Below are 23,153 nucleotides of genomic sequence, written 5' to 3'. Positions count from 1 at the left end.
GACTCGAGTGCAGACCACGATAAAGGCCTCACACCCGACTTTACCACGATTTCACGCCTGGAAACGGGCTGTGTCACTATAGTAAAATCAGACTCCGTGTTCCCAAATTGCAGCCAGAATCAGCACTGAGAACGGGCTTGAATTTACCATTTTAATTCTAAGAGCCAATTCTGGGTGTAGAATAGATCCAACTCAGAAATCCTCTCCCCGGCACCTCCCCCCCCCCCCAACAACACACACACACACAGCCGTCTCCAGTCCGATTCCCACTGTGGAGCGGCTCTGAGTGCAGCCGGAACGATCGGAGATCTGAGCCACACGTGTGCAGTTCAGGGGGAAGAAAAAAACATCGGAGAAGCACAGCCATTACATCACTGCCAGGCCGAATCCTCCTGCACGAGGCCCCGTCCCACCTACACTCCCATGGCTGTGTGACACCCACCCCTCCCCTGTCACTAACTATTGAGGCACTCACTCCCCTCCCGACACACACACACCTGTTAATGCTCACTTACCTTCCCCTCGGTGCTAACAAGCAAACTGCCCGGAACTTGCTGGAATGTCCTGTCAAATCACCCACAGCTGATCTGCCTGAACGAGGGGCAGCTCCATAACAAGCTGCAGAATGGGCAGGTGGGCAGTACGGGACAATGTGTGCACGACCGCAACCCCCCCCAACCCCAAATTTCTGATGACGGCTTGGGGATGCAGCAGAAGTGAGACAGGCCACCCTGTCCCTCCCAGGGGGACACAGACCTTGGGCGGGGGGGTGGGGATGTAATAACAATGTGGCCTGGGAGGCAGTCACTGCCTGGGTCATCAGCCCCCCACCCAAACTGCAAGGCAGTGCCGGGGGGGGGAAGAACTCCGTGACCTTATCCATGCAGCAAGGGTGAGTACTGAACCCCATTCAGCACGCTCCCCAGATCCTCCCAACACCCTGCATGTTTCCAGCTCCTGACACCCAAACACCTCCTCTAATCTCCCAACAATGAACCTCTGTGTTTGCCCTCTAAGGGTCACCAGCTGATTCTCTGCATGAGTCACACCACCATTTATTTCATGGGTCCATCTGCCTCAGTAAGAAGTCTCTCAACACCAGGTTAGAGTCCAACCACTTTATTTGATTGTAATCTCACTAGCTTTTGGAAACGGTGTTCCTTCGTCAGGTATGTGGAAAGTTCTGATCAGAGAAGGGTATATAAAGACACACAGTTTACAGAATACTGATTAGAAAGCGAGTCTTTACAGCTAACCTGCTGTTCAAGTCTAAAAGATGCAGACAATGTGAGTGGAGATGTGTATTGTCTCCAGACAGTACAGTAAGTGAGGTTTTACAAACCCAGGCAAGTCACGGGGGTTACAGATAGTGCGACATGAACCCAAGATCCCTGTTGAGACCGTCCTCGTGTGTGCGGAACTTGGCTATCAGTCTCTGTTCAGCGACTCTGCGCTGTCGTGTGTCGTGAAGGCCGCCTTGGAGAATGCTTACCCGAAGGTCAGAGGCTGAATGCCCGTGACCACTGAAGTGTTCGCCAACAGGAAGGGAACAGTCTTGCCTGGTGACTGTCGAGCGATGTTCATTCATCCGTTGTTGTAGTGTCTGCATGGTCTCCCCAATGTACCATGCTTCGGGACATCCTTTCAGTCATTCTAATCAGTATTCTGTAAACTGTGTGTCTTTATATGCCCTTCTCTGACCAGAACCTTTCATACCTGCCGAGGGAACAGTGTTTCCAAAAGCTTGTGGCATTTACTATCAAATAAACTAGTTGGACTCTAACCTGGTGTTGTGAGACTTCTTACTGTGTTTACCCCAGTCCAACACTGGCATCTCCACATCATGACTTCTACCCCTCTCCACAGAGGGAGACCAAGCACAGCACTTGTGAGAGGGTGCAGACAGGGGGCTGGTGAGCCAGACATCCAGGTCCTCACCCTGTCTGAGGAACAGATTCTAGAGCTCACCCGAGAAGGGGAGATGTGGGCTGTCAGTCTGCCATCCAGACATCAGCACGTCATTCCTACACTCTCACTGAGGCAACTTCTTGGGCTTATGAGTTTCGGGTGCAAGGGGTAAGGTGTAAAGGAGATATGAGACGTTTCATTGCTGTTAAGAGGATAATAGGTGCCTGGGAACTCTCAGAACTGAAACTCGAGGGATATTTTAAGGGGCATCTGTACAGTGATCTGAATGGGATTGGAAGAGAGGCAGATTGTTCCAGGGTTGGAGGGCTGAAGGGCCTTTCCCTGTGCTGTAATTGCCTGGGTTCAGGGTTCTATGGTCAAGGGAGCTGTGTGCTTCATGTGTTTGGTAGCCCGGATTCCTCTCCCTCCCTCATGGGACACATCCTGACATTCCGGGGCCTTCTGCATCGCAGGCCCTGTTACGGCTCCCGTTTGTCCTGGGAATGATAACTTGGACAAGTTCCCAGAGGATATGGGTGAAGGGACCTCCAAGGGTGGCACCATTTATCCATCAGCTTTTACCTCTCAAATCACCATCGCAGAAACAGACACCTCGGTGGATCCAGTTAGTGATGAGGTTTCTGGATCACTGTCTGATGAGTACAGCATATCTGCTGATGTACATTGGGTGGAGGAGGAAACGTCCTAGGTCTCTGGCATGTGGAGACCTGTGGGAGGCGAGGACTCAGCTGGCCCCAGGTTAAGTGCTGGGCCTCTGAGATCACTTCTCCCTCAGCTGCTGGAGATGCAGTAACAGAGCCAGGGAATGCAGGAGGAGCTAACGGCCATACTAGACCCACTGCCAGGCTGCTGGGAGGAGTCCCAAAGCTTTCAGTGGACCAGCTGTTGCCTGTCTTGTGTGGTTCTCAGACCAACAGTCCAAGGGTGGCATTTGTGGTGGAAAGCCTGGGGCAGGGGATCCTCACCATGAGTGGCAGGCTCCACGCGATGGCTGAGTCACATCAGAGTCCTAGAGGGTCCTGGACGAGTCACTGTGGGCCACAGCTGAGGGACTCAGCAGGCTTCTGGAGATTCTGTGGCTCATGGCTGAGGGGCTGGAGAGCTCGCAGGAGACCGAGTGGGACAGCACCAAGACCCAACGGAAAATGACAGCGACCCTTAAGAAGGTGGCCTCGTCTCAGAGGGCCACGGCCGAGGGCTGACAGAGTGTGGCCCAGTCTCAGAGAGCACTTTCTGCGGCCATCTTTCAAGTGACCATCGCAGAGGGGTTGACCACCATGGGTAGAACTCAGGTGGTCCTCCAGGACTGACAGTGCCAGGTGATGCTGGAGCTCACTGCAGTGTCCCGTGGAGTGACTCAGGGGCCAAAAGGGACCCCAAGCAAGGAGGAAGGGCCTTCCAGCCAGGAGACTGTGGCTGTGGCAACACCTTCTGACTCCCACCATCCTGACACTGGGACAGCTCAGAGTCAGCGGGATGAAGAGGGTGTCATGGAAACATCCCAGATACCTAGAAGCAGGCCAGGACCCTTAGGGTCCAGGGCCTCCAGAGGGTGCCCGCCATGCACGCCACAGGGCAAGGTCTGCAGCTGGCCCCCTCCAGCTCTGGTGTACATTCTGGGGAGTCACTGAGGGATAGTATGAGGCAGCAAAAGGTTGATTCCGGAGATGAGGGAGTTAGCTTCCAAGGAGAGATTGAATAGACTGGGACTGTACTCATTTAGAAGGCTGAGGGGAGATCTTATACAGACCTGTGTCCTCTGTTTGAACAGAGGGGACTCTGATAGGATGAGATCGGAATTGGCGAATGTAGATTGGGGGTGCAGATTGGTTGGTAGGATGGCTGAGGAACAGTGGAGGATTTTTAAGGAGATCTCTTCCGGTACTCAGCAGAAGTATATTCCAATGGTAAAGAAGGACTGCAGGAGAAGGGATAACCAGCCGTGGTTATCGAAGGAAATAAAGGAGAGTATTAAATTAAAAGCTGATGCGTTCAGAGTGGCTAAAAATAGTGGGCAATTAGAAGATTGGGAAAGATTTTAAAAACAACAAAGAATGACTAAGAAGGTGATAAAGAAAGGAAGGATAGAGTATGAAGCTAGACTTGCACTAAATATAAAGAATGACAGTAAAAGTTTTTACAAATATATAAAGAAGAGGAGGCTGGCTAGAGTGAATGTTGGACCCTTGGAGGATGAGAGGGGGGATTTAGCGGTGGGCGATGAGGAAATGGCTAAGGCTTTAAATAAGTTTTTTGCCTCGGTCTTCACAGAGGAGGACACGAATAGTTTGCCGGATATTAAAGATAGAAGGATGGTAGGAGTTGAGGGCCTGAATGCGATTACTGTCATTAGAGAGGTGGTGCTTGATAGACTAATGGGACTGAAGGTGGACAAGTCCCCTAGACTGGATGGAATGCATCCCAGGGTTCTGAAAGAAATGGCAGAGGTGATAGTGGATGCCTTAGTAATTATTTATCAAAATTCACTAGACTCTGGGGAAGTGCCGGGAGATTGGAAAATGGCTAATGTTACGCCGCTGTTTAAAAAAAGTAGCAGGCAAAAGGCAGGGAATTATAGGCCGGTTAGTTTAATGTCTGTAGTTGGAAAAATGCTAGAATCCATCATCAAAGAAGAAATAATGAGGCACCTAGAAAAGAATGGTTTGATCGAGCAGACACAGCATGGATTTGTTAAGGGGAAGTCGTGTTTGATGAATTTATTGGATTTCTATGAGGATGTGACAAGTGCTGTAGACAGAGGGGAACCAGTGGATTTAGTGTTTTTTGATTTCCAAAAGGCGTTTGATAAGGTGCCTCACAAAAGGTTGCTACAGAAGGTTAGGGTGCACGGAGTTGGGAGTAAGGTGTTAGCGTGGATAGAGGATTGGCTGTCTAATAGGAGGCAGAGAGTTGGTATCAATGGGTGCTATTCTGGTTGGCGGTTGGTAACTAGTGGAGTGCCCCAGGGATCGGTGCTGGGGCCTCAGCTATTTACCATTTATGTAGATGATCTGGAGGAGGGGGCTGAGTGTAGGGTGTCGAAATTTGCTGATGACACGAAGATGAGTGGAAAAGCAAATTGCGTGGAGGGTGTGGAAAGTCTGCAGAGGGATCTGGATAGGCTGAGCGAGTGGGCGAGGACCTGGCAGATGGAGTATAATGTTAGCAAGTGTGAGGTTATCCACTTTGGCAGGAATAATAGTAGGAGGGATTATTATTTAAAAGGCAAAAAGCTGCAGCATGCTACGGTGCAGAGGGACCTGGGCGTCCTTGTGCATGAGTCGCAAAAACCCAGTCTGCAGGTGCAGCAGGTGATCAGGAAGGCGAATGGGATGCTGGCCTTTATAGCGAGGGGGATAGAATTTAAAAGCAGGGAGGTCTTGCTGCAACTGTGCAGGGTACTGGTGAGGCCGCAGCTGGAGTACTGTGTGCAGATTTGGTCGCCACATTTGCGAAAGGATATTTTGGCCTTGGAGGGAGTGCAGAGGCGGTTCACTAGGCTGATACCGGAGATGAGGGGGTTGGACTATGAGGAGAGACTAAATAAACTGGGTCTGTACTCGTTGGAGTTTAGAAGGATGAGGGGGGATCTTATAGAGACGTATAAGACAATGAATGGGATGGATAGGGTAGAGGTGGAGAGATTCTTCCCGCTCAGAAAGGACAGCAGGACAAGAGGGCACAGACTCAAAATAAGGAGGGGGCAGTTTAGATCAGAGTTGAGGAGGAACTTCTTCACTCAAAGGGTGGTGAATCTCTGGAATTCTCTGCCCGTTGAAGTGGTGGAGGCTGCCTCGCTAAATATATTTAAGTCACGGGTAGATAAGTTTCTGATAGACAGGGGAATTAAGGGTTATGGGGAGAAAGCGGGAAAGTGGAACTGAGCCACTTCAGATCAGCCATGATCTTATTGAATGGCGGGGCAGGCTCGAAGGGCTAGATGGCCTACTCCTGCTCCTATTTCTTATGTTCTTTTCAATATCAGGGACATTGACACTGACATTTACCCATTATGCTGCAGTATCGATGTTCCTATGAGGGCTCCGTCAGAGAATTCCCTGGATCCAAGGTCTCTGCGAGCATCTGCTCAGGACTCAGGTAACAAAACTGACAATTCCTGAGGATTCCTCACTGTGTAACTGTACTGGGATGTGTTTATTCAGCAGGGTAAGGATTACTCACTGTGTAACTGTACTGGGATGTGTTTATTCAGCAGGGTAAGGATTCCTCACTGTGTAACTGTACTGGGATGTGTTTATTCAGCAGGGTAAGGATTACCCTGGAGAGGCATTGAACCAATATTTCTCTTCGGTGTTCACGCACGGGGACATGAATATAGCTGAGGAGGACACTGGGTTGCAGGGGAGTAGAATAGACAGTATTACAGTTGATAAGGAGGATGTGCTGGATATTCTGGAGGGATTGAAAATAGATAAGTCCCCTGGTCCGGATGGGATTTACCCTAGGATTCTCTGGGAGGCAAGAGAGGTGATTGCAGAGCCTCTGGCTCTGATCTTCAGGTCGTCGTTGGTCTCTGGTATAGTACCGGAAGATTGGAGGTTAGCGAATGTTGTCCCATTGTTTAAGAAGGGGAACAGAGACTTCCCCGGGAATTATAGACCGGTGAGTCTCACTTCTGTTGTGGGCAAGGTTTTAGAAAAAATTATTAGGGATAGGATTTATAGTTATTTAGAGAGTAATGAATTGATTGGAGATAGTCAGCATGGTTTTGTGGAGGGTAGGTCGTGCCTTACTAACCTTATTGAGTTTTTTGAAAAAGTGACCAAAGAGGTGGATGGGGGTAAGGCAGTTGACGTGGTATATATGGACTTTAGTAAGGCGTTTGATAAGGTTCCCCATGGAAGGCTTCTGCAGAAAATGCAGATGTATGGGATTGGGGGTGATCTAGGGAATTGGATCAGGAATTGGCTAGCGGATAGGAGACAGAGGGTGGTGGTTGATGGTAAATATTCATCATGGAGTTCGGTTACGAGTGGTGTGCCTCAGGGATCTGTTTTGGGGCCACTGCTGTATGTAATTTTTATTAATGATCTGGATGAGGGTATAGTTGGGTGGATTAGTAAGTTTGCTGATGACACCAAAGTCGGAGGTGTGGTAGATTGTGAGGAAGGGTGTCATATTTACAGGGAGACTTAGACAGGTTGCAGAGCTGGGCCGAGAGGTGGCGGATGGAGTTTAATGCAGAGAAGTGTGAGCTAATTCACTTTGGTAGGAATAACAGATGTGTCGAGTATAGGGCTAACGGGAGGACTTGAATAGTATGGATGAACAGAGGGATCTAGGTGTATGTGTACATAGATCCCTGAAAGTTGGGAATCAAGTAGATAAGGTTGTTAAGAAGGTATACGGTGTCTTGGCGTTTATTGGTAGGGGGATTGAATTTAGGAGTCGCAGCGTCATGTTGCAACTGTACACAACTCTGGTGCGGCCGCACTTGGAGTATTGTGTGCAGTTCTGGTCCCCACATTACAGGAAGGATGTGGAGGCTTTGGAGAGGGTGCAGAGGAGGTTTACCAGGATGTTGCCTGGTATGGAGAGGAGGTCCTATGAGGAGAGACTGAGGGATTTGGGGTTGTTTTCGTTAGAAAGAAGGCGGCTAAGAGGGGATCTTATTGAAACATATAAGATGATTAGAGGTTTAGATAGGGTGGACAGTGATAGCCTTTTTCCTCGGATGGAGAAAGCTAGCACGAGGGGGCATGGCTTTAAATTAAGGGGGGGTAGTTATAGGACGGATGTCAGGGGTAGGTTCTTTACCCAAAGGGTGGTGAGGGATTGGAATGCCCTGCCTGCTGCAGTTGTAAATGCGCCTAGTTTGGGGGCGTTTAAGAGATCCGTGGATAGGTTTATGGATGGAAAGGGATTGGTTTAGGTTAGAGGGTCATTGTTTTTTAACTGGTCGGCGCAACATCGTGGGCCGAAGGGCCTGTTCTGCGCTGTAATGTTCTATGTTCTATGTTCTATACTCACTGTGTAACTGTACTGGGATGTGTTTATTCAGCAGGGTAAGGATTAGTCACAGTGTAACTGTACTGGGATGTGTTTATTCAGCAGGGTAAGGATTAGTCACAGTGTAACTGTACTGGGATGTGTTTATTCAGCAGGGTAAGGATTAGTCACAGTGTAACTGTACTGGGATGTGTTTATTTAGCAGGGTAAGGATTAGTCACTGTGTAACTGTACTGGGATGTGTTTATTCAGCAGGGTAAGGATTAGTTACTGTGTAACTGTACTGGGGTGTGTTTATTCAGCAGGGTAAGGATTAGTCACTGTGTAACTGTACTGGGATGTGTTTATTCAGCAGGGTAAGGATTAGCTACTGTGTAACTGTACTGGGATGTGTTTATTCAGCAGGGTAAGGATTACTCACTGTGTAACTGTACTGGGATGTGTTTATTCAGCAGGGTAAGGATTCTTCACTGTGTAACTGTACAGGGATGTGTTTATTCAGCAGGGTAAGGATTAGTCACAGTGTAACTGTACTGGGATGTGTTATTCAGCAGGGTAAGGATTAGTCACTGTGTAACTGTACTGGGATGTGTTATTCAGCAGGGTAAGGTTACTCACTGTGTAACTGTACTGGGATGTGTTATTCAGCAGGGTAAGGATTAGTCACTGTGTAACTGTACTGGGATGTGTTTATTCAGCAGGGTAAAGATTACTCATTATGTAATAGTACTGGGATGTATTTATTCAGCAGGTAATGTCACATGAATCTCACGGTACTGGATCCCAGTGCAATTACACAGTGACTATTCCTTATCCTGCTGAATAAACACATCCCAATAGAGTTCCAGTTAGTAATCCTTATCCTGTGAATAAAGATATTCCAGTACACTGACATTCTGTGACATTCTGTGACTGTGCTGGGACATATTTATTCAGCAGGGTAACATTTTCTGGAAAATCCGTTATTCGCAGAGTAATGATTACTCAATTTGTCGTGGAAGACTTGCTTTCTAATCAGGAGGTCAGGCTAACATGAGGTGTTTTCTCTCCTGCAGTGCTCTGATTGTGTTCAGCAATCGCAGTTACGTCATTGAACATCTTGCAGGGGATAAGCACGGCCGCCATTTATTATACCGACCAGAGGATCTCTCTCCAGTACCGAGTAGCTGTGGAGTTAAAAACACCTCCCCTGGGTTCACCCCGACTGATCATCTGCTGCGTTCCCGGAGGGTGAGTAAACATACAGTCGCTGATTGAAAATAAGGTTCGAACCCCTCACTCGGTCCAATCAATCCTTGCTGGGGTTCGCTCCTCCCTGCTAGTAAACACTCCCGGCACATTTATCCACCCTCATTTTTTCCCACATTGCCTTCGCCAGTCTAAAACCGCCAGCGGGCTCCTTCCAGGCCCTCCCATCCCACCGGTGGGCTCCTTCCAGGCCCTCCCGTCCCACCAGCGGGCTCCTTCCAGGCCCTCCCGTCCCACCGGTGGGCTCCTTCCAGGCCCTCCCGTCCCGCCGGTGGGCTCCTTCCAGGCCCTCCCATCCCACCGGTGGGCTCCTTCCAGGCCCCCCCGTCCTGCCGGTGGGCTCCTTCCAGGCCCTCCCGTCCCGCCGGTGGGCTCCTTCCAGGCCCTCCCGTCCCGCCGGTGGGCTCCTTCCAGGCCCTCCCGTCCCGCCGGTGGGCTCCTTCCAGGCCCTCCCTTGCTGCCAGAGTAGGTGGGGATTTTAATGGATTATCCTACCCACTGTGATGGTGCTAAACACAGCACAAATATTTTCACCTCAACAAGTTTTGTGCAATGAATCCCAGAACCTTCCTTTCCTCAGAGAGAGGAATATTGTCCTGTTTGTGATCTCTTTGATTGGACCTTGCCTCTTGCTCCTGAGCAGATACAGCCTGTTCTTATCCGTCCATCCTATCACCATTCTAAACATTTCATCATTGCTTTTAACAAGGTACCGTATGGTAGATTGTTGCATAAGGTTAAATCTTGACAGGATCCAGGGTGAGATATCTAAATGGATACAAAATTGGCTTCTTGACAGAAGCCAGAAGGTGGGTTGGAGAGAGTTGTTTTTCAAACTGGAGGCCTGTGACCCGCGGTGTGCCTCGGGGATCAGTGCTGGGTCCACTGTTATTTGTCATTTATATTAATGATTAGGATGAGAATATAGGAGGAATGGTTAGTAAGCTTGCAGACAACACTAAGATTGACACCAAGATTGGTGGCATAGTGGACAGTGATGAAAGTTATCTCCAATTGCAACAGAACCTTGATCAATTGGGCCAGTGGGCTGACGAATGGCAGATAGAACATAGAACATTCCAGCACAGTACAGGCCCTTCGGCCCTCGATGTTGCGCCGACCAGTGGAACCAATCTAATGACCCTCTAACCTAAACTATTCCAATGTTATCCATATGCCTATCCACTGACCATTTGAACGCCATTAAAGTTGGCGAGTTCACAACTGCTGCAGGCAGGGCATTCCACGCCCTTACTACCCTCTGAGTAAAGAACCTACCTCTGACATCCGTCCTATAATTACCACCCCTTAATTTAAAGCTATGTCCCCTTGTGTTAGCCATCACCATACGAGGTAAAAGGCTCTCACTGTCCACCTTATCCAATCCTTTGATCATCTTGTATGCCTCAATCAGGTCACCTCTTAACCTTCTTCTCTCCAATGAAAATAACCTCAAGTCCCTCAGCCTTTCCTCATAAGACCTTCCCACCATACCAGGCAACATCCTGGTAAACCTCCTCTGCACCCTTTCCAATGCCTCCACATCTTTCTTATAATGCGGCGACCAGAACTATACGCAATACTCCAAGTGCGGCCGCACCAGAGTTTTGTACAGTTGTAACATGACCTCACGGCTCCGAAATTCAATCCCTCTACCAATAAAAGCTAACACACCGTACGCCTTCTTAACAACCTTATCAACCTGGGTGCCAACTTTCAGGGAGCTATGCACATGTATCCCAAGATCTCTCTGCTCGTCAACACTACTAAGAGTCCTTCCACTAGCCCTATATTCTGTAATCCTGTTACTCTTACCAAAGTGAATCACCTCACACTTTTCCGTATTAAACTCCATCTGCCACCTCTCGGCCCAGCTCTGCAGCTTATCTATGTCTCCCTGCAAACTGTAACATCCATCCTCACTGTCTACAACTCCTCCAACTTTGGTGTCGTCAGCAAATTTACTAATCCATCCTTCTACACCCTCATCTCGGTCACTTATTTCTTATTTCTCCATCTGGGGATATAAAATAACATCCTCTTTAAGATCAAGCAGTCACTAAGAATTGGGGCCAACTCTCCTTTGATCAGAGCAAGGCAAACCCATTCGGGGGCTTTGCTGGTCAATGCAGTGGGTCTGTGGGATCTCACATCTTTGTTCTGAAAGAGCTTTATAAGATCCACTTCTGAGGGGGTATATTCATCCATCAAGGAGTACGGAACTTTGCAGACCTCCTCATGTTTGTTTTGTCTGAGGTATGTCAGAACATGTTCAACAGCCTCCTTTGGATCAGTAACATTTGGAATATTGTGTTCAGTTCTGCTCACCTCACTATAAGAAGGATGTGGAAGCATTGGAGAGAGTGCAGAGGAGATTTACCAGGATGCTGCCTGGTTTGGAGGGTAGGTCTTATGAGGAAAGGTTGAGGGAGCTGGGGCTTTTCTCTTTAGAGCGGAGGAGGATAAGAGGAGACTTAATAGAGGTTTATAAGATGATGAGGGGGATAGAGTGGATGTGCAGAGACTATATTCATCATGGAGTTCAGTTACGAGTGGTGTGCCTCAGTGATCTGTTTTGGGGCCACTGTTGTTTGTAATCTTTATTAATGATCTGGATGAGGGTATAGTTGGGTGGATTAGTAAATTTGCTGATGACACCAAAATTGGAGGTGTGGTAGATTGTGAGGAAGGGTGTCATAGTCTGCAGGGAGACTTAGATAGGTTGCAGAGCTGGGCCGAGAGGTGGCGGATGGAGTTTAATGCGGAGAAGTGTGAGGTAATTCACTTTGGTAGGAGCAACAGATGTGTCGAGTATAGGGCTAACGGGAGGACTTTGAATAGTGTGGATGAACAGAGGGATCTAGGTGTGTGTGTACATAGATCCCTGAAAGTTGGGAATCAAGTAGATAAGGTTGTTAAGAAGGCGTACGGTGTCTTGGCGTTTATTGGTAGGGGGATTGAATTTAGGAGTCGCAGTGTAATGTTGCAACTGTACACTACTCTAGTGCGGCCGCACTTGGAGTACTGTGTGCAGTTCTGGTCCCCGCATTACAAGAAGGATGTGGAGGCGTTGGAGAGGGTGCAGAGGAGGTTTACTAGGATGTTGCCTGGTATGGAGGGGAGATCCTATGAGGAGAGACTGAGGGATTTAGGGTTGTTTTCGTTGGAAAGAAGGCGGCTAAGAGGGGATCTTATTGAAACATATAAGATGATTAGAGGTTTAGATAGGGTGGATAGTGATAGCCTTTTTCCTCGGATGGAGAAAGCTAGCACGAGGGGGCATGGCTTTAAATTAAGGGGGGGTAGCTACAGGACGGATGTCAGGGGTAGGTTCTTTACCCAGCGGGTGGTGAGGGATTGGAATGCCCTGCCTGCTGCGGTTGTAAATGCGTCTAGTTTGGGGGCGTTTAAGAGATCTCTGGATAGGTTTATGGACGAAAAGGGATTGGTATAGGCTAGTGGGTCATTGTTTTTGTAACTGGTCGGCGCAACATCGTGGGCCGAAGGGCCTGTTCTGCGCTGTAATGTTCTATGTTCTATGTTCTATTTCCTCGGGTGGATGTAGCTGTTACTAGGGGGCATAACTATAAGGTTGATGGTGGGAGATATAGGAGGGATGTCCGAGGTAGATTCTTTACTCAGAGAGTGGTTGGGGTGTGGAATGCACTGCCTGCTGTGATAGTGGAGTCAGATATTTACGAACTTTCAAGCGGTTATTGGATAGGCACATGGAGCACACCAGAATGATAGGGAGTGGGATAGCTTGATCTTGGGTTTGGACATAGCTCAGCACAACATCGAGGGCTGAAGGGCCTGAACTGTGCTGTAATGTTTTATGTTTCACCCTGGTCACTCTTTTATTTCTCACATAAGAATAAAAAGCCTTGAGGTTTTCCTTTATCCGACCCGTCAAGGACTTCTCATGCCCCCTCCTCGCTCCCCTAAGCCCTTTTTTTAACTCATTCCTAGCTACCTTGTAACCCTCAAGCGACCCAACTGAACCTTGTTTTTCTATCCTTACATACGCTTCCTTTTTCCTCTTGACAAAACATTCAATCTCCTTTGTGAACCATGGTTCCCTCACTCGGCCATTTCCTCCCTGCCTGCCAGGGACATACCTATCAAGGACACGCAGTATTTGTTCCTTAAACAAGCTCCACTTTTCATTTGTGCCCATACCTGACAGTTTCTGTTCCCATCTTACGCTCCCTAATTCTTACCTAATCGCATCATAAGTACTCCGGCCCCAATTATAAACCTGCCGTGTGACCCTATCCCTCTCCATTGCAATAATGAAGGACACTGAATTGTGGTCACTATCTCCAAAGTGCTCTCCCACAAACAAATCTAACACTTGGCCTGGTTCATTACCCAGTACCAAGTCCAATGTGGCCCCATCTCTTGTCGGCTTATCCAGTTATTGTGTCAGGAAACCCTCCTGCACACATTGTACAAAAAGTGTCCCATCTGAACTATTCGACCTGTAAAGGTTCTGATCAATATTTGGAAAGTTAAAGTCACCCATGATAACGACCCTGTGACCTCCACACCCCTATCCATTTTGATCATGGCTGATCATCAAATTCAATATCCCAATTTCCCCCCCAACTTCTTCTTCTTCTTCCCCCCCGACTTCTTCTTTCCCTCCCCCCCCCCAAATATCCCTCAATCCCTTTAGCCCCAAGAGCTATATCTAATTTCTTCCTGAAATCAGACAATGTTTTGGCCTCAACTACTTCCTGTGGGAGTGAATTCCACACATTCACCGCCCTCTGGGTGAAGAAATTTCTCCTCACCTCAGTCCTAAAAGGTTTACCCCTTATCCTCAAACTCTGACCCCCTGGTTAGAACATAGAACACTACAGCACAAACAGGCCCTTCGGCCCACGAGTTGCACCGATCACATCAATACCTACCAAACCATAGAACTATCTATAACCCCCAATCCCATTAAACCCCATATACTCATCCAGAAGTCTCTTAAAAGACCCCAGCGAGTTCGCCTCCACCACCACCGACGGCAGCCGATTCCATTCACTCACCACCCTCTGAGTGAAAAACTTACCCCAACATCACTTCTGAACCTCCCTCCCCGCACCTTAAACCTGTGTCCTCTCGTAGCGACCATTTCAAACCGGGGAAATAGCCTCTGAGAATCCACCCTATCTATTCCTCTCAACATTTTATAAACTTCTATCAGGTCGCCTCTCAACCTTCGTCTCTCCAGGGAAAAGAGACCCAGCTCCCTCAACCTATCTTCATAAGGCATGCCTCCCAGTCCAGGCAACATCCTTGTAAATCTCCTCTGTACCCTTTCAATATCTTCCACATCCTTGCGCACAACAGTTCTGGACTCCCCCACCATTGGGAACATTCTTTCTGAATCTATCCTGTCTAACCCTGTTAGAATTTTGTAAGGATCTTTTGAAAAGCTCCGCTCTCATTTTTCTAAACTCCAATGAATATAATCGTAACTGATTTAATCTCTCCTCATATGACAGAGCTGCCACCCCAGGAATCAGCCTGGTAAACCTTTACTGCGCTCCCTCTATGGCAAGGACATCCTTCCTCAGACGAGGAAGCTAAAACTGCACACAATACTATACAATTGCAGCAAAACATCCCTATTCATATACTCCAATCCTCTCACTACAAAGGCCAACATTCCATTTGCCTTCTTTACTGCCTGCTGCCCCTGCGCACTTACTTTCAGTGACTGATGCATGAGGACTCTGAGACCTTGCTGAATATCCATCTGTCTCAATTTCAAGCAATAATCTGTCTTCATATTGTTGCTACCAAAGTGGATAACCTCACATTTATCCATATTATCCTGCATCTGCCATGCAGATCCCCACACACTCAGCCTGTCCAAATCACTCTGAAGCATTTCTGCATCCTCCTCACAACTCACCCTCCCACCCAACTTTGTATCAGCTGCAAATTTGGAGATAATACATTTAGTTCCCTTTTCCAAATCATTAATATATAATGTGAACAGTTGTGGTCCCAGCACAGATCCCTGCGGAATCCTACTAGTCACTGACTGCCAATCTGAAAAAGACCCATTTATGCCAACTCTTTGCTTCCTATTTGCTAACCAGCTTTCTATCCATCTCAAGACATTACCTGCAATCCCATGTGCTTTAATTTTACACAGAGTCTGTTACGTGAGACCTTGTTGAAAGCCTTCTGAAAGTCTAAATAAATCACCTCCACTGGTTCTCCTCAGTCAACTCTACCAGTTACATCCTCAAAATATTCCAATAGATTCATCAAGCATGATTTCCCTTGTGTAAATCCATGCTGACTTCGTCTGATTATCCCACTGCCTTCCAAATGCTGAGTTAGGAAATCCTTGATAATGGACTCCAGTAACTTCCCCAGTCTCACTGGTCTATAGTTCCCTGTTTACTCTCTACCTCCCTTTTTGAATAGCGGGCTTACATTAGTTACCCTCCAATCTGTAGGAACTGTTCCAGAGTCCAAAAAATATCGGAAAGTAACCACCAATGGATCTACTATTTCCTGGGCCACTTCCTGAAGAACCCTGGGCTGTGACAAGTGGTGTTCCTCAGGGATCAGTGCTGGGACCTTTGTTATTTGTAATATATATAAATAATTTGAAGGAAAATGTAACTGGTTTAATTAGTAAGTTTGTGGATAGCGATGAGGACCATTGGAGGATACAGCAGGATATAGATCAGTTGGAGATCTGGCCGGAGAGATGGTAGATGGAGTTTAATCTGGACAAATGTGAGGTAATACATTTTGGAAGGTCTAATACAGATAGGAAATATACAGTAAATGGCAGAACCCTTTAGAGTATTGATAGACAGAGGGATCTGGGTGTACAGGTACACAGGTCACTGAAAGTGGCAATGCAGGTGGAGAAGGTAGTCAAGAAGGCATACGGCATGCTTGCCTTCATCGGCCGGGGCACTGAGTTTAAAAATTGGCAAGTCATGTTGCAGCTTTATAGAACCTTAGTGAGGCTGCACTTGGAACATAATGTTCAATTCTGGTCGCCACACTACCAGAAGGATGTGGAGGCTTTGGAGAGGGTACAGAAAAGATTTACCAGGGTGTTGCCTGGTATGGAGGGCATTAGCTATGAGGAGAGGTTGGAGAAACTTGGTTTGTTCTCACTGGAACGATGGAGGTTGAGGGGAGTCCTGATAGAAGTCTACAAGATTATGAGAGGCATGGACAGAGTGGATAGTCAGAAGCTTTTTCCCAGGGTGGAAGAGTCAATTACTGGGGGCACAGGTTTAAGGTGTGAGGGGCAAGATTTAAAGGAGATGTACGAGGCAGATTTTTTACACAGAGGGTGGTGGGTGCCTGGAACTCGCTGCCGGGGGAGGGAGTGGAAGCGGATACGATAGTGAGTTTTAAGGGGCGTCTGGACAAATCCATGAATAGGATGGGAATAGAGGGATACGGTCCCCGGAAGGAGAGGGGGTTTAGTTCAGTCGGGGGCAGTATGGTCGGTGCAGGATTGGAGGGGCCGAAGGGCCTGTTCCTGTGCTGGAATTTTCTTTGTTCTTTGAAGATTATCAGGACCTGGAGATTTATCCACCTTCAATCCCATCCATTTCCCAAAACCATTTCTCTACTCACGCTGATTTCCTTCAGCTCCTCACTAAAACATGTTTCTCTCAGACCTGCTGGTATGTTCCTCATGTCTTCCTTTGTGAAGACTGAAGCAAAGTACAGATGTCATCCCTCAGCCATTTGTAATTCCCCGTTATGAATTCTCCCATTTCTGACTGTTAGGGGCCTAGATTTGTTTTTGTGATCATAATTTTGTCTTAGCTATGAGGAGAGATTGGGTAAACTGGGGTTTGTCTCCCTGGAAAGACGGAGAATGAGGCGAGACCTAATAGAGGTGTACAAAATTATGAAGGGTATAGATAGGGTGAACAGTGGGAAGCTTTTTCCCAGGTCGGAGGTGACAAACATGAGGGGGTCACAGGTTCAAGGTGAGGAGGGTGAGGTATAACTCAGATATCAGAGGAACGTGTTTTACACAGAGGGGGTGGGGGCCTGGAATGCACGGCAAAGCAGGGTGGTGGAGGCGGACACACTGGGATCGTTTAAGGCTTATCCGGATAGTCACATGAGCAGACTGGGAATGGAGGGGTACAAACGAATGGTCTAATTGGACCAATGAGCAGCGCAGGCTTGGAGGGCCGAAGGGCCTGTTTCCTGTGCTGTACTGTTCTTTGTTCTTTGTTAATCCTAATTTAAGAATATATCAATTCCCTTCACTGTCACTGAGTCAATTCCCTCTCTATCAGCACTGTGGGTAAGCTTACACCACAGCAATTTCTGTAATGAAAGAATACAACTCACCGTCACCATCAGGGGCAATTAGGGATGGGCAATAATTGGGTGAAGTGGCTCTGTTAATGAATAACAATAATGAGGTTAGGAAGAGCAGATAAGGATAGGAGAGAGGGAGAAGAAGGAGATAAAAACTGCTCATTTCCAGCGTCTGTCTCTTCTGAAGCAGTCTATAGTTTAATGTTGAACAGTAAATTATAAAATTATGTTATATAAAATCTAAAGAAGGAGGCATATAAGTGATCCAGTAAAAGGCACCCCCCCTCCCCCAGCCCCCACCTTTCAACTGTTTCACCTCAAACTGATTTTCTGTTTTCCAGGTCAAGCGGAATGTGCTGAGGGAGATGAGATATGTGGAGTTGGTGTTTGTAGTGGCCAGTGATGTGGTAGGTATCTTTTCATCCTGGGGAAAGTATATCGGGAGATTGCCCAGGGCTCAGATACCTGCTTTTCCTGATATACATCATTGACTTATAGCTTTGCACACAGCACAGACTTTCAAAACAAGGACAGGTTGCATCTAAACTGGAAGGGGACAAATATTCTGGCTGGGTGGTTTACTAGTGTCACACAGGAGGATTTAAACTAGTTTAGAACATAGAACATTACAGCGCAGAACAGGCCCTTCGGCCCACGATGTTGCGCCGACCAGTTAAAAAACAATGACCCACTAACCTAAACCAATCCCTTTCCGTCCATAAACCTATCCACGGATCTCTTAAACGCCCCCAAACTAGGCACATTTACAACCGCAGCAGGCAGGGCATTCCAATCCCTCACCACCCTCTGGGTAAAGAACCTACCCCTGACATCAGTCCTATAACTACCCCCCCTTAATTTAAAGCCATGCCCCCTCGTGCTAGCTTTCTCCATCCGAGGAAAAAGGCTATCACTGTCCACCCTGTCTAAACCTCTAATCATCTTATATGTTTCAATAAGATCCCCTCTTAGCCGCCTTCTTTCTAACGAAAACAACCCCAAATCCCTCAGTCTCTCCTCATAGGATCTCCCCTCCATACCAGGCAACATCCTGGTAAACCTCCTCTGCACCCTCTCCAAAGCCTCCACATCCTTCCTGTAATGCGGGGACCAGAACTGCACACAGTACTCCAAGTGCGGCCGCACCAGAGTTGTGTACAGTTGCAACATGACGCTGCGACTCCTAAATTCAATCCCTCTACCAATAAATGCCAAGACACCGTATGCCTTCTTAACAACCCTATCTACTTGATTCCCAACTTTCAGGGATCTATGTACACACACACACCCAGATCCCTCTGTTCACCCACACTATTCAAAGTCCTCCCGTTAGCCCTATACTCAACACATCTGTTATTCGTACCAAAGTGAATTACCTCACACTTCTCCGCATTAAACTCCATCCGCCACCTCTCGGCCCAGCTCTGCAACCTGTCCAAGTCTCCCTGCAAACTATGACACCCTTCCTCACTATCTACCACTCCTCCGACTTCAGTGTCATCAGCAAATTTACTAATCCACCCAACTATACCCTCATCCAGATCATTAATAAAAATTACAAACAGCAGTGGCCCCAAAACAGATCCCTGAGGCACACCACTCGTAACCGAACTCCATGACGAATATTTACCATCAACCACCACCCTCTGTCTCCTATCTGCTAGCCAATTCCTGATCCAATTTCCTAGATTACCCTCAATCCCATACATCTGCATTTTCTGCAGAAGCCTACCATGGTGAACCTTATCAAACGCCTTACTAAAATCCATATACACCACGTCAACTGCCTTACCCCCATCCACCTCTTTGGTCACTTTTTCAAAAAACTCAATAAGGTTAGTAAGGCACGACCTACCCGCTACAAAACCACGCTGACTATCTCCAATCAACTCATTACTCTCCAAATAACTATAAATCCTATCCCTAATAATTTTTTCTAAAACCTTGCCCACAACAGAAGTGAGACTCACCGGTCTATAATTCCCGGGGAAGTCTCTGTTCCCCTTCTTAAACAATGGGACAACATTCGCTATCCTCCAATCTTCCGGTACTATACCAGAGGCCAACGACGACCTGAAGATCAGAGCCAGAGGCTCTGCAATCACTTCTCTTGCCTCCCAGAGAATCCTAGGGTAAATCCCATGCGGCCCAGGGGACTTATGTATTTTCAATCCCTCAAGAATATCCAGCACATCCTCCTTATCAACTGTAATACTGTCTATTCTACTCCCCTGCAACCCTGTGTCCTCCTCAGGTATATTCTTGTCCCCCTGCGTGAACACCGAAGAGAAATATTGGTTCAATGCCTCTCCAATCTCTTCCAGTTCCACACATAACTTCCCTCTGCTGTCTATAACTGGCCCTAATCTTGCCCTAACCAACCTTCTGTTCTTGACATACCTATAGAACGCCTTAGGATTCTCCTTAATCCTATCAGCCAAAGTCTTCTCATGTCCTCTTTTAGCCCTTCTTAACTCACTCTTCAACTCCCTCCTAGCCAATCTAAAGTTTTCTAGTGCACTACCTGAGCCCTCAAGTCTCATCCGGACATAAGCCTCCTTTTTCTTTTTAACCAACAAATCAACTTTTTTAGTGCACCACGGTTCCCTAGCCCTACCAATTCCTCCTTGCCTGACAGGGACATACCTATCACAGACTCGCAGTAGCTGCTCCTTGAAAAAACTCCACATTTCGGACGTTCCCAGTCCCTGTAATCTCCTAGTCCAACCTATGATTCCTAATTCTCTCCTAATAGCCTCATAATTACCCTTACCCCAGCTAAAACTACTGCCCCGAGGTTCATGCCTATCCCTTTCCATCACTAAGGTGAACGTAACCGAATTGTGGTCACTATCACCAAAATGCACACCAACTTCCAAGTCTAGCACCTGGTCTGGCTCATTTCCCAGCACCAAATCCAATATAGCCTCACCTCTAGTTGGCCTGTCTACATACTGAGTCAAAAAACCTTCCTGCACGCTTTGTACAAACACTGACCCCTCTAACGAGCTAGAGCTATAGCAATTCCAATCAATATTCGTAAAGTTAAAGTCCCCCATAACAATTACCCTATTACTATCACTCCTAACCAGGATCGTCTCCACAATCCTTTCCTCAACCTCTCTAGAACTTTTAGGAGGTCTATAAAAGACTCCCAACAGGGTGACCTCTCCTCTCCTATTTCTGATCTCTGCCCATACTACCTCAACAGACAAGTCCTCATCAAACCTCCTCTCTGACACTGTGATACAGTCCTTGACCAATAATGCTACCCCTCCCCCCCTTCTACCTCCTTCTCTACTCCGACTGAAGCATTTGAACCCCGGAACCTGCAACAACCATTCCTGCCCCTGCTCTATCCATGTCTCTGAAATGGCCACAACATCAAAGTCCCAGGTACTGATCCACGCTGCAAGTTCATCCACTTTATTGCGAATACTCCTCGCATTAAAGTACACACATTTCAAACCCTGCTCCGCCCCACCCCCACAATGCCGTGCATTGCAGTCCCCATCTATGCCCCCCTCACTTTCACCCCCTCTACTCAGGATCCCACCCCCCCTCCGAATCAGTTTAAACCTCCCTGCATAGCCTTTGCAAATTTACCCCCCAGGATATTGGTTCCCCTCTGATTAGAACATAATACATAAAAACATAAGAAATAGGAGCAGGAGTAGGCCATCTGGCCCTTCGAGCCTGCCCCGCCATTCAATAAGATTATGGCTGATCTGTCGCTGCTCAGTTCCACATTCCCGCCCTCTCCCCATAACCCTTAATCCCCTCTCTTATCAGAAACCCATCAACCCGCGTCTTAAAAATATTTAGCAAGGTAGCCTCATTCCACCAATCTTTGGTGGTGGGTGGGTTCGTTTCGAAAGCAAAGGTGAATTAGCTGAAGGGAAACCAGAGAATAGGGCCAGTAATACTCAGAGTAACAGCAGGCAGGGTGGGATTGCTAATCAGAGAGGGTCCGGTGAACTGAATTGCATTTGTTTCAGTGTGAGAAGTGTAAAATGTAAGGCAGATGAACTTAGAGCTTGGAACTATGATGTTGTTGCTAATACAGAGACTTGGTTAAGGGAAGGACAGGATTGGCAGCTTACCATTCCAGGATACAGATGTTCCAGGTGGGATAGAGGGGGATGGAAAAGGGATGGGAGAGTTGCACTATTGGTTAAGGAGAATATCACAGCTGTACTGCAGGAGGACACCTCGAAGGGTTCATACATCGAGGCAATGTGGGTAAGAGCTCAGAAATAGGAAAGGTGCAGTCACTATGATGGGGGTTTATTATAGGCTACCCAACAGCTAGCGGGGGATAGGGGAACAGATATGTGGGCAGATTTTGGCAAGGTGTAAAAGTAACAGAGTTGTTGTGGTGGAAAATTTTAACTTCCCCAAAATTGACTGGGAGTCACTTAGTGCTGGGGGTGTGGATGGGACAGAGTTTGTAAGGAACATCCAGGAGGGCTTCTTGAAACATTATGTAGATCATCCAACTTGGGAAGGGGCCACACTGGACCTGGTACTGGGGAAGGAGTCTGGCCAGGTGGTCGATGTTGCAGTAGGGGAGCAGTTTGGGAACAGTGACCACAATTCAGTAAGCTTGAAGATACTGATGGATAAAGATAAGTGTCGTCCTCAAGTGAAGGTGCTGAATTGGGGGAAGGCTAATTACAACAATATTAGGCAGGAACTGAAGAATGTAGATTGGGGGCAGATGTTTGATGCAGATCAACATCTGGCATGTGGGAGGCTTTCACGTTTAAGTTGATAGGGATTCAGGACCGGCACATTCCTGTCAGGATGAAGGATAAGAACATAGAACATAGAACACCACAGCACAAACAGGCCCTTCGGCCCACGAGTTGCGCCGATCACATCAACACCTACCAATCTATAGACCTATCTATAACCCCCAATCCCATTAAATTCCATATACTCATCCAGAAGTCTTTTAAAAGACCCCAGTGAGTTCGCCTCCACCACCACTGATGGCAGCCGATTCCATTCACTCACCACCCTCTGAGTGAAAAACTTACCCCTAACATCACTTCTGTACTTTCCTCCCCGCACCTTAAATCTGTGTCCTCTCGTAGCGACCATTTCAACCCGGGGAAATAGCCTCCGAGAATCCACCCTATCTATTCCTCTCAACATTTTATAAACCTCTATCAGGTCACCTCTCAACCTTCGTCTCTCCAGGGAAAAGAGTCCCAGCTCCCTCGACCTAACTTCATAAGGCATGCCTCCCAGTCCAGGCAACATCCTTGTAAATCTCCTCTGTACCCTTTCAATAGCTTCTACGTCTTTCCTATAGTGAGGCGACCAGAACTGCGCACAGTACTCCAAATGAGGCCTGACAAGGGTCTTATAAAGATAAGGATGGCAAGTTTTGGGAACCTTGGATCATGAGAGATACTGTGAGCCTGGTCAAAGAGAAAAAGGAAGCATTTATCAAAGCTCGGAGGCTGGGAACACAGGAAGAAAGTGTGGAATACAGGGAAGGTAGAAAGAAACTTAAACAAGGAGTAAGGAGGGTTAAAAGGGGTCATGAAAAAGCATCGGCCAGTAGGATTAAGGAAAATCCCAAGGCTTTTTATACACTCATAAAGAGTAAGAGGGGAGCCAGGGTGGGGATTGGCCCACTCAAGGACCAATGTGTGGAGCCAGAGGAAATG

The 23,153-nt window shown here is 47.5% G+C and overlaps 1 protein-coding gene across 1 annotated transcript in view; it reads left to right on the top strand.

Moving 5' to 3' along the window:
- The window catches only part of LOC145337726 (disintegrin and metalloproteinase domain-containing protein 12-like), a 221,099-nt gene that overhangs the window by 42,284 nt on the left and 155,662 nt on the right, over positions 1 to 23,153 (top strand). The window contains exons 5-7 of the mRNA XM_080182564.1: positions 5,951 to 6,027; positions 8,955 to 9,129; positions 17,814 to 17,879. Coding sequence (XP_080038690.1) covers positions 5,951 to 6,027; positions 8,955 to 9,129; positions 17,814 to 17,879 — 318 coding nt within the window. The remainder of the gene's footprint in view (positions 1 to 5,950; positions 6,028 to 8,954; positions 9,130 to 17,813; positions 17,880 to 23,153) is intronic.

Source organism: Carcharhinus amblyrhynchos, unplaced genomic scaffold (assembly GCF_965287045.1).
Source record: "Carcharhinus amblyrhynchos unplaced genomic scaffold, sCarAmb.v2.hapA scaffold_67, whole genome shotgun sequence".
Classification (NCBI taxonomy): Eukaryota; Metazoa; Chordata; class Chondrichthyes; order Carcharhiniformes; family Carcharhinidae; genus Carcharhinus; species Carcharhinus amblyrhynchos.
This window is presented reverse-complemented; position numbering and strand designations above follow the sequence as displayed.